The following is a 13,165-nucleotide window of genomic DNA, read 5'->3' on the forward strand; positions in this document are numbered from 1 at the left end:
TATTAAACAGCATAGCATTAAAAGATTTTTTTTTTGGAAAATTAAGTGAAGATAAGATAAGATAGGTAATTAAATTTCACTCGTGGTTTTGCAAGTTAGTGGATTTGGAAGCTTCATTCTTTCTACAAGTACACTGTCAAAAATGCTTATAATCACTTGACTAGTTCAGATGTGGCAATTGATGACCGTTGCAATCATGTTTATATGGCTTAAGCAAATTTCGCTTAAGGTTAATATTTGTATTTGACGTTTGTTCCTAAATAGATTAACAATTAAAATGAATCTATTTAGGAGAAATATCATGAATTATAATGATTCTTTTTGTTCAGCCGCTTACGGATTGGTTGAGAAATTTATTTTTCTTGACTACTTTGTCGTAGTTTGTGGATTGTCTCATTGTAAATTTTGACTACTTTAGCTTTCTTTGGTACATCTTGTGCCAAAGGAACTTCCGTTGATTTTTTAATATAATTTGTTTAGCTTCTTAAAAAAAAAAATAATAATTAAACTTACATCTATTTTTTTTTCTATGGTCTTATATATAAAAACATACAAATCTTCTGAAAATTTTAAAATGACTAATCCTCCATTCCTCTCAAAATAAATGACCTAATTTGATACGTACATTATTACATTAACATATTTTGATTATATTTTTCTACTATTATATAAAGATAAATTGTAGCATATAAAATGTTGTTGAATTTGTCTCGATGAATATTTTTCAGAATAAATTTTTTATAAATTTTATTAATATATAATTAAAAAATATTTAAAGTCAAAAATATATATTGACATGTGTAAAACTGTTAATTATATCATTTATTTTTGAGACGGAGGGAGTAATAAAACTAACACAAAATATTATAATCGATTCTTTTATGGAGTACGATAGTATATTTAATTAGAGAGTTCTCTAACAAGATCCAATCATACACTACTACTTCAACTAACTTGAAATTAATCAAACACCCTCCCCAAATTATTAATTATTTGGTTGCCATTACGAGATGATCATTGATTAACTGCTCCCAAATAGTGCAATGGAGTGCGGATCATGTTAGGAGCACCCCAATCATGTTCAAATTAATCATTGCCTAATAATATAGTTCAAGTCAATGGTTGTTTGTTCATATTAATATTTTATTTTATGCACCACCAAAGAAAAAGGTTCGAAGTTCCACTTCTATAGATATTCCTTTCAAGTATTCACACAAGCACCCATTGATTTCTCTGCAAAGTTATGTTCACATATTCTATTACCAAAAAATAGTCAAAATTGCGTACACAGTACAGTAAGGACATCAGCATATTATCGAATCAACCTCTCAACTCATATATAATAAAGTCATATTTTATAGGTTCAAATTTTTTTAAAAAAAAAAAACAGAGAAAAAATTAGACAAATTTAAACTATCAATGACAAGTGAGTCTAGTTAAAGAGCGTAGTGTGTTGACAACCTATATGGAAAATCCAAAAATCAAATTTCAACAAAATAATATCATTTTGTAATTTATAGACCAACCACAAAACAACATGTCAAATTATTTCCATGCGATATATAAGCTTTGAGCTGACTCCGGAAGAATAAAAGAAAAGAAAAAGTATATAAATTAGGCGTGATGACATGTTGTCATTGCATGTTTTTTTATCATAATTTATTTTGATGTTTTAGTGAGTCTGCGGTGCTTTTAGACAGCCTGAAGTGAAAAAACAAAAGAAATACATGGAAGTTGAAGAAATACCACCGTGATACGATTTTGGCATCGTGACACGATTTCTAGACGACCAAATTGAAGTGTTGGCTATTGCCACCAAAATCATGACACGATCACCGAATCGTGGCAAGATTTGGAAGAACGCCATAATTTAATTTTGAAATTAATGAAGACATTGTGTCACGATTTTGGTCACCGTGATACGATTTGAAATTTGGGGATCTGAAATTGCAATTTTGAGCTGAAGATTGAAGAGGTGACTTGCCATCAAATTAATAGTTGATCCTCATGTATGTAATGAATCGTTTTTTTAATATGGTTATTGTAATTTCGATTATGAGTAACTAATTTCTTAGTGATTAGGTCTTGAGATAAACCTTGTTGGACATGTTTGAATCATGTAGGTTGCGAAACACTATCATATAATGCAAATATTATTAGGTTTAAGTTGTGTGCAATGTTTTTTATATTGTGATCATATATAAATTGATTTCAAAGATTGAATGACTATTGACCAATTAACTTGGATCTAATTAAATTGTTCAATTAAACGGGTTAGTCTAGAGATAAATGATTGTTTGATTGTGATAATAGATTAACGTACGTACTGGAAAACCTTCAACAAGTACGGGCTCACCTAAGGGTTTAGGGAGCTGTAAAATTTGAAGAGAGACTCAAGGGATTGATCAAGAGGTACTTTTGTTAATCATCGTAAAATTAGAGTAACATTATTAGGGATAGATGTAGTCTATCAAACAGTGAAAATTAGAGGATTCGAAAAGCATTATCTATTTCTCCAATTATCTTTACAAATTCTTTTTACAAGTTTTGATTTAGTTTATGCAAATTCAAACCAACCCAATTGCCTCGTGCAAATTCTAATTTTATATATCCTTAATAATAATGACATCGCCAAGTTGAGATTATAGCATAGTCCATGTAGAGACGAACTTATAAATTGTATTACTCCGATACTATATTTGTATCAAGGCGTCATAGCCTACTCTCAACCGAACCAAAGGAAAACCATATACCAAATCTTGAGGGAACACTCACAAGTTATATATAAAAAAGAAGTGACGTGACGATTCTTGGTCTATTTCACTGAACTCGCATATTGATCCTTCAACATCCTAAATAATTTGACAACAAAAAAGATTTTGACGAGTAGAGACCTTAATTATACAAAACAATTGCCAATAAAAAAATGATGAACTTTGAAGGGGTCTAACTCATCCAAACTTGCGACATGATCTAAAGTTCAATACTCGATAAAGAAGTCATTCGAGGAAACCTAGTCAACAAAATTGCATGGACGGAACGAACATTAGTATGATTGGGTGGGTTATTCATGTGTAGGACCAACTATCGCCCTCATGAGTTACGAAGTTGATAAACCGTTTTTCAATTTTAAGTTGGACTAATTGGATCTAGGAACTAACCGAGTGATTGTGTTCAAATGGTTAATAAACTTTGGTAAAGATGATTTATTTGAGAGTACCCGAATTTATATTCTAACTGAAATATCTTTAGTCACAATTTATTTATCTCTCGATCGAACTCTATGTTTATCAAGGCTTCTTCCTTCGACTAAGAACTTGAGAGTTACGACAAAAACAATTGGATCTAGGAACTCAAAGCCTAGAAACTGATTTAGCCCTCACCGATTATGCAGGTTATTAGTGCCACGGTCACATGGTTCTCTTGGAAGTACTAAAAATGGGACTTTATTACAGAATTACAAATTCTTCCTTAGTTAAAATAAGAAGTGTAAGACAATAAAATAAAATAAAGCTAGAGGTTTGAACGGTACAATTGTATTGTACGACTTCGAGACTGTTAGGGCAGTTTGCGTTGGAAACCATAGTCCATAACACATGCCAGAATCTATATTTTATTACTTACGATCTTAGTCCTACTCAGTATTAAAATAAACCAACCCCATATGGACTTAACCTACAAAACAAGGGAGGGTAATGTTCAGAGTTGCATTAATCACTCACATGCCATGCTCAGACTAGAACGACTAAACACTAATACACTATAGTGATGAGAACTATATATCCATTGTAAGTGTATCATAAATTGATAAAGAATAACCATCAAGATAAGTGACCTAAATAACTGTTTAAGGATTTTTTTTTAATGAAATTCACACACATATATATATATAGATATATTTTTATTTTTTTAAGAAATATATATATGTACTTAAAAACAAGATAAGTGACCTAAAAAACAATAATATTCGGGAAGGTAAGTTGAGATGCACCTTTCACTTTGAGTTTTACATTCTCAAGACTTGAAAGTTACTTTGAAACTTCTTGAAATTGTTTTTCACATTTTATATGTTTTCTTTGACCGGTAAAACCCTTCACTATGTTGAAATTAGGGAACTTGAATTAGCTTCAGAAGTCAGAACATGCATGTTTATGTTAATGTGTGCTATCTTTAAGGAAGGTTCAGAACATGTTTAGGCCTTCAAGGAAAAATATTTTAAGTTATTTCCGTCCAAAAATTGAAAATGCACTCTGAAGTTTGACCTTCAATTTTCAAGTTCCAAATGATGCCTTTCGGTTAAATGCTTTTTCATGACTCAGTTACTTTTGTGTCCTTATAAATTGATGCTTGAGTCATTTTGAAGCAAGAGCTTCCACATCTGCATGTACTAGCTAGTAATAGTTTTCCATTTGGTGGAAAATAACGAACGATGCTTTGTTTCATCATGTGAGGCTTTTGAATAGTACAAATTAATGTTGGAATTCCTTTTATCTTGAAGACTTAAAAAATTATATTTTTTATACAAAACTTATGTTGGAATTCCTTTTTGTTACCTCACTCACTTGCACATTAAGAGCACAATTTAGCTTGACTAATAGTTATAGTTACTTGTAATTTAAGAGCACAATTTAGCTTGACTAATAGTTATAAGGAAGAATATGTAAAAGTAACATATTTTTGGGTCAAATAGCCTAGTGATTGTAGCTCACATATTTTAAATATGCAGAAGTGAGGTGTTAGAGGTTCGATTTTCGGCCCCTGCATATATTATGCAATGTCCTTTTTTTAATATCAATGAGCTTTATTCGATGGTTTTATAATAAGGAGCAAATGAAGTAAGAAATGATTATTGAAGATAAGAATTTGAAATGAGTTTTATAAAGGGAAAATAAAAATTCTCAAATGAATCTTGTATTTAGAACAAAGTAGTAAAATAGATTAGTCTTCATGAGTATAACTCAGCTGATAAGGACAATGCATTGAAATATGCAGGGATCGGGATTCGAACCCAAGTTTATGTATTTCTTTACCTTTTAGTCTTCATGAGTATAACTCAGCTGATAAGGACAATGCATTGAAATATGTAAAGATCGAGATTTGAACCTAAGTATATGTATTTCTTCACATTTTAGTCTTCATGAGTATAACTCAACTGATAAGGACAATGCATTAGAATATGCAAGGATCTGGATTCGAACCTCGGTTTCTCTATTTATTCACCTTAATAGTGAAATTCTTGTCACTAGACTACTTGACAAAAAAAAAAAAAATCATACCCTATTAATTTTTTTTTTTTGACAAGTAAATTTTGTTATTAACCTTGTTCAAATGTTACTAGTAAATTTTTTACTAACCCTTACTTGAGGATAATTGAGATCACATACTTTAAATAAAATATAATTCGATTTGTTCAATTTTTAGAATCATTTATTTAGAAGACAGTCCAACCATGTTTAAAAAGGAAAAGATGTTTTGGGGTCGATTCATGAATTACTCTCATAGTAAGTTTACAGAGACTAAATCATAATGATATCTTGAAACGTCTATAACAAGTTAAAAAACACATAATTCACTTATTTATATTGCATCACAGATAAAATCTACCTCGTCTATCTTTTATTTATATAAATAAAAGAAAAATAAAATCTCAGATACTAATTGATTTATTAGCACTTGGAAAGCACTGACTATGAATAAACTATAAATAAGGGCAAAAACTATAAGCTTCTAAGAATAATAAATAAACCAAACAGAAGCTCATGAAAAAAAAAGATTTAGACAATGAAAGTCATACTTCTTGTTTCATAATTCTCAAATGGATTAACTTACATCTAATTAAACTCATTAGTCTCAAGAATGGGAGGGGTTAAGAAAATAAAATTAAAAAAAAAAACTCATTTATCTTACTCTCATGCATTATTTTTGAAGTAAATAGGCATTTTGATGCTTGGTTGAATGCGACAGTGTCACTATCATTTTCTTAAATGTGCCGAAATTAAAGCATCCTCGAATATGCCTTTTGCTAATAATTTTATGTACTAAATAAATTAACGAAAGATATATTTAAGAACCAAATTAACTTACAAAAGACACATTCAAATATCAAAAACTCAACAATTACCATGGCATAGTTTTACACATTCAAATATCAAAAAGATGGTTCGCTCATTAATTTTGTTATAAATGGTAAAAACAAAGAAAGGAAAATAAGATGGATAAAAATTTGCAACATCCAATAATATTAATTATTATATTTATCTACACAATGGACTTTGAGGATGATGAGAACAAGCAAGTTGATTTTCTAAAGAACAATAACCCATCATCTCTTCAATGCTAATTGATCTACATTCTTGATTTGAAAACTTGTCCTTATTCTTTCCATGATCTTCAACCATCTTCAAAATACTCTCAAAAGTAGAGACTTCACAAGGAATCCTCAATACACCAGCTTGTTGAAACCCAAATTCTTCTTCAGCTTCTCTCAAAAGAATCTGAAAAGCTTGATGACCCAAATATTCAGTTGGTATGATGAACCTCTTAAGCTCTTCTCCAACACAAACAGCTAAATATCCTTTTGGAACAGAACCATTGTTGTTTGATGATGTTGTTCCTCCTTCACGTTCAGAAAGAGAAAGTGTTCTTTTTAGAAACTTCATGCTTTTGCTTCTAGTGATGGTGGTGGTGTTGGCTGTGGTTTTTGATGAGTTTGCTATTTTTCTCCATTTCTTAAGGATCTGTTGAAGTCTAACAATTTCTCTAATTTTGTTAGATTTCTTTTGATCCATTGACATGGTGATGATATTGATGGTGATGTCTCTTTCTTTGTCGGTTGGATATGTAAGAAATTTCTTTGTTTGTTCTTGTGATGAATTTGGCTTGAAGGGTTGCATGTTTCCAATTTATAGACCTTGGAAGTTTGCATTTGTCAATAGTATAATGAATTCATTTTATTTTATTTTTACTAAATGATGAATATTATAATAAGGGTTTGAGTTTTTTCTGTGTGTCACATGCATGTGAGAAAACCAAAGAAGTTTTTCCACGTTAGGTTGAGTTAAAGGACCATGTTTACGATGGAAGGACACCTTAAACAAATGGAAATGGAACTACAAATTGTTGAAAAACTAAAGGAATATAAACTTAGTTAAGATAACATATATTTTCACATGCCTCCTTCGAGTTACAATTGAACACCAAATGTAAATATCATCCTCAATGAAAGATTTGAAATATTATTATTCGTCGTGTTGTGAGTTATTTGAGATTAGCCACTTTCATCAAAATTTTATTCAACGAAGCAAATTGCTAGTTTTAAAAAAAAGAATGACCAATAATGGAATGACATTATAAGAAGTATTATCTATGTCCCTGTATATAAGATTCTTTTACCAAAATTGTGGGAATTAAAAAAGTTGATGTTTGTATTAAAGCTGTTTATAATTGCTATTGTTTTTAAAATTTTATCTTTTAAGAGGGAGAGAGTTAATTTATGTTTTTAACATGCTATTTATTGTTGATTGAAAAAAAAAATGTATATTAAATAATAGTACGTAGGTAAAGAAATAATTAATGTAGTTAGAATAGCAAACATGTCTTATTAAAAAGGACAAAAAAAATTCTCAAAAATTTTATAATTAAAGACGAAGGTAATATAACCCATATACAAGCAAAATATATATATATATATATATATATATATGGATTCGACAACCCAGAATTCAAGGTTTATAACATATGCATACAATCTAGAGGATTTAAAACACCACTTAATTAACAAACATGACCCTTTTGCCCCATAGCTAGAAACTATTTCCATGAATGTAGTTTCAAATATACAACAAACTTCAATTTATTTGAGAAAATGCAACTTAGACCATCTTTAAGCAACTTAGACCATTTCAATTCTCGAAATCTTAAATAGCTAAAAAAAACGAGTGTCAAACCAAAGAGAAATGTTATTTGGTCAATTACTTTGTGACAATTTCCTAACAATTTTATCTCTCATACTTATATTATAATCGTATTTTTTCTCTTCATTTTCCTCTCTCTATCATTTTTTATCAATAAAAAAGGAGAAAAAGAAAGTTGTCACAAAAATTATCTCAATCAAAATGAAATCTTTTAACCCTCTATATCTAGGGAGATACACTATCTTTCCACCTTATGTTTACATACAAAATACTGCAATTTTAACCCCCCATTTTAGGACACGTGACGTCTTCTAAACATTTTTTGCAACGATTTTGTAAAGTTAATGGGGAAAATTGTAATTATATTTATTACGGACCAAAATTGTAACTTTTTAAAAGTTAAAGGGAATTAAAACTGTATGTAAACCCATCCAAAATAGAAAAATATACTCTAATAGACTTTTAGTTAGGGATAACGACATCATTTTAGTGTGTGTTTGGCCACACGTTTTTTTCAACCAAACCTGCGTTTACTTTCTCAAACGTGGTTTCAGCATTTTTTTGTCTTGTTTAGATGAATGAAAACTGATTCTAGGAAACACAGTGTAGGACTCAAAACGTCAGTTCTGTTGAAGCTGGTATTCCTAGCTTCTGCGGCAGAGAAAACGTGATTTTGACTTTAATTTCTCAAGTGGCAGATGCTTTACCAAAATACCCATATTATCTTCCTCATTTTCCTATATAAGGATTGCATATCTGTTTCAGATTTACAGGAGAAATAGAGAGAAGAGGGGAACAACATGATAAATTAAACTTGAAATAAAGAAAATAAATCAAAAGTTTTGATTTTGTTTGATTTCTGTTCTTTTATGGCCGTTCAAAAAAAACTTGGTGCTTTTATGGAGTTGTTTCTATTATACAGTGAGCTTTTCCCTTGGTTTGAGAAGACAAAGAATATGGGTAATGGATAAAAGTCCAATCCTTTTTTTTATTTTTTCATAAAATGTCCAATTTTAAACAAAAGAGTTGAAATTTATTTATTAGTTTTTTTTATTTTTATAAGAAGATTTATTTATTTGTTTTTATTAGGGAATTTATTAGTTATAATAATTACAACCTATTTTAGTAATATTTTAAAACTAACTATAAATCCGTTACCTAAAATGATAAAAATATATAAATTATAACTCTTATTAATTAATATTATTTTAAAATGAATTTTTGAAGGAAAAAAAAATCCATTTATGACAAGTTGAAATAATTATCTAAAATAAAGATGACATATTTAGTTTTAAATACAATTAAAAAGATGTTCTAAAAAAATACAACTAAAAAGATAGTTTAGTCATTACACGTTCAAAATCAATTTTGATTCAAACTATCCAAACAACATCAATCCACAAGAATCACTTCTAATAAAGTGTATCCAAACATAAATCAATTCACATTCAACTCACTTTTAACCAAAATTAATTCTCTCAAACTCAATTCTATCAAAATCAATTCTCGCCACCGCCATACCAAACACACACTTAGGATATTGATTTTTTCAGGCTCTTTTATCGTCGAAGTTATTATTCAAGGAAGTGACAACTTACATATACAGTTCACCATAAATTAATTAAAGCACCAACTATAGAAGACTTTAGAGCATCAAAATAGAACATAAGGATAATATCATTTAAGAAGTAATTTTGATCACATCAACTACATTGCTGACATTAACTTTGACAAATATTGTCAAGAAAAATTTGACAAGCATAACCTTCAGTATGTATTCAGCCTTAAAGTCACCCATTTTGATCTTTATAGGATCATCTCTAATCAGTCAGTAGTGAGCAACTTGTTTGTCCAAAATAATACAAGACCTTTGCAGGTTCCAATGCCAGATACCTTACTTAACCCCACAAAATATTTAAACAAAAAAAAAAAAATCAACCAATCCATGATGAAATTCCATGACTAGTCTTTTTCCATTTTTATGTTTACATTAGTTGTGCCAATAAAAAATTTATGGTAGCATGATATGACTAAAATATTGATTATAAGTGGTGGATAAACCTTACCCTATAAAGAACCTTTTGATGTCGAGTTAGGTCAGACTCAAACTCAATTTTTAAAATGATATCAGAATCTATCATAAATTCATTGTGGTGTGTTGTAATAACACGGTTCAATTAATTATTCTTTGAGCTAACTTTTCCCCTTCTCTTTTTCGTGTAGTATTTGGAGCGGCGAGAATGTGAATATGATCAAAAGACTCTTGTAAACTTCTACACGGTAAGATTGTAATACATCAAGTTTATATCTTAATTTACCTCTGAATTTTTATTGCTGCTAATGTTCTATTCTTGTTTTCTTCAGGAAGGAGATTCACTGAAACCTGCTTCCAAATCAAATGTTATAAGTTATAAGATCACTCAAATCCTAACACAGAACTCATTTGAATATATGCAGATTCACATCTACTAATGACAAAAAAAACAAATACTACTTAGGACCAGCTCCATTAGAAGATATGGCTAGGTATGATATTGTAACTTAGTTTCACCTTTAGTTCTGTTTCCTTTCCTCTAAATAGCTACTGCTTGTGGCCCTTGTGGAAACAACAGGGACTGCATTTTCCTTCTAGAAAAGGCTATGTATGATATTGGTAAGTTCTTTATTTTGTAACATTTAGAGCCTGTTTGGATTGTTTTTTCTGAGTTTTTTTTTATTGACAGCTTATGGAAACATCTTATGATTTGTACATAACCTGTTTTCAGTTTCTTTCCATAAGTTCTTTAAAATAGTGAATGAAAACAGCTTATAACTACAACGAAAATAGTTTGACTTTTTATTTTTATTTTTACCTTTTGTTATAGTAATAACTTATACATAAGCACTTTTGTCATAAGCGCTTATGCTACATAAATCTTGCTTCTACATTTAAAAATGCAGGAACTAGCTTCCTTGTATACATGTATGCTAATGAGTTGAGAGATTTCATGTGCAGGACATGAGGATGACATGGTGATAGAACTTGCCAATGAAGTGAGGAAGGTACTTTCAGTTTTGTGAAATGTACATCCTAATGACAAGAAGTTGGTTGGAAAGATCAGAGAATGACGTTTTCCATGAGAAATTGAATACTGTTTCATTTGTTGCACATACGAATGACAAGCCAGCTGACTGCTGCACCAAAGCACATCATCGGACAAGATTTCGTACCTCAGTTTTCGAACTCAAAACAGTTGCATCTACAACTATTTGAGTTTAAGGGAGATGTTAAAATGAAATTAACTTGTAATGTGCTTGATCATCGATATCAAAATCATCTCTAATTAATTTGAAAATAGAACAATGAATGAAATACGTGTATTTCTCTTTTCCATTGTTCTCTCGATAACCTAAACATATTAGTTTTACATGCACAATAAAAACACAGCTTTGTAATACACTACTACAGTCTCTTATTGTTTACAGAAACTTTTTAATATATACTAAAAAACCTAATCTATGAAGTAGGCAACTCCCTGTAACCAAATTTATCATCTTCCTTTCCATCCGAAGCTTCATGTTTCTCTCCCTGTATGGGTCCATAAGCCCAACAAATAACAAGATAATAGTAGTTAAGAATGCCTAAGAAAGTGAGTCGTCCGTGGACCGTACTAGTAATTCAAATGACCCCTATTGATGTTAGTCGATAACCAGCTCTCATTCCCTCCAATAGTGACCATGTCCACAATGCTCACAAGCACAACGGAAACTACCTCGAATGTGAACATAGCCATTGCAAAACTACACATACTCTTGGGGAAATAACAGTAGAAAAACTCAACCAGTCCAACTGGTGTGAAAGACTCGGCGAAACCAAACAAAACAAACTCGGGAACAAGCCATAAAGCCGACATGTTAATTACAGAAGTAGGTTGGTCCTCAAACCCTTGTTCGATCGCTGCATTTCGTCTCACCGTTTCAACAATAGTTGCTACTGAATTAGCTACAATTGCAAACAGCATTCCTGTCCCTATGAGGACTTTAAAACTGAATCCTCGAGGCCGGCCTGCGTATTTAGCTAGTAGAGGTACTGCTACACGGTCATATAAAGGTATTACTGTTGTTAAGGTACATCATGATAAGATTGAACAATCCTGCAGGAAAATTGAAATTGCCGAATAACCTTCGGTTCATTGTTTTGGCTTGAAGAGTAGAAAATGAACTCTGAGTCGCCATCTAAAAGATTCCTGTTGACCACATAGGAATGACTCTGAGCAAAGATTTGAGTGACTCCACCTGTTCTATTGTGCATAGGTTCCACGGATTTGAAATTGCATCTCGATTTAGGTCTGTCTCAGGATTTCTTATTACGCAAGCTTTGTTCAAAAACCTACATAAGAACATGTTAATTCACACCTTGAAAATATAAATTACAAGGAAATTAGACGCTTCTTGCAATTTTTATAACTTATCCACGAGAGCAAAAGCATAATCAGTACCTAAGGCTATCGGTAGGAACCATCAGCTTTGAATCATGACCTTGACAGTAACGATCAGAGTCGTGATCAGGAAGACTAAGTTTTCTGTTCTTGGTAGCCACCACAACTACTCTTGCAAAATTAGTGAGTAAGCTCTCACTTGGCTTCACTTTGACATATAACGGTGAACCAATAACGAAACTGATGGCCGATATGAGCATTAGCACGGCAGGTACTCCTAACCCGATTTTCCATCCAAGGTTTTCTTGAATGTAAGTAATCATACTCAACGCGGTAATGGTTGAAACTGTAATTGAAGTATAATACCAATTAAAGTAACTATCCAAGATCCTCCCATTCCCATCATCGGAATTTCCCTTCATAGCCAATTGCTTAGCTCCAAAGGCTATGGAACAAGGTCTAACACAACCAGTTCCAATGGAAACTATACGAAATTTGGTTCCAAATTCCATCGGTTGAAAAAGCACTAAGTTACACACAGTTTCTGGTCAGTCATGAATTTGCGATCGAAATTACACAATAACAAAATCAACTTCAAACTATTATTGACCATTAATTTGAGATCGAAACATGGACGATGCAATCACCGCACCAAATCCAAATAAAAAAACTTTGGTTCTTCCCCTTATGACAATACATGAATGAAGAAAAATCTCAACTGAGTACTTAAACTACACACAATCATTTGACTATGACAAATCCCTACCATATATACATTTAAATATTGTTATATCAAACGGTTATAATTCATCCATTTTTTTCTTCCTTTTTCCA

At 31.0% G+C, this 13,165-nt stretch overlaps 1 protein-coding gene and 1 pseudogene across 1 annotated transcript; both read right to left on the bottom strand.

Annotated features, from left to right (window-relative positions):
- Positions 1-6,146: 6,146 nt before the first annotated feature.
- On the bottom strand, positions 6,147-6,931 carry LOC11430574 (auxin-responsive protein SAUR72). Its single transcript, XM_003588563.4, has one exon. The coding sequence runs from the start codon at positions 6,891-6,893 to the stop codon at positions 6,255-6,257; it is 639 nt and encodes a 212-aa protein (XP_003588611.2). The 5' UTR covers positions 6,894-6,931; the 3' UTR covers positions 6,147-6,254.
- Positions 6,932-11,260: 4,329 nt separating this feature from the next.
- LOC11431759 (protein NRT1/ PTR FAMILY 1.2-like) lies at positions 11,261-13,076 on the bottom strand (annotated as a pseudogene).
- Between the last annotated feature and the right edge of the window lie 89 nt (positions 13,077-13,165).

Source organism: Medicago truncatula, chromosome 1, assembly GCF_003473485.1.
Source record: "Medicago truncatula cultivar Jemalong A17 chromosome 1, MtrunA17r5.0-ANR, whole genome shotgun sequence".
Classification (NCBI taxonomy): domain Eukaryota; kingdom Viridiplantae; phylum Streptophyta; class Magnoliopsida; order Fabales; family Fabaceae; genus Medicago; species Medicago truncatula.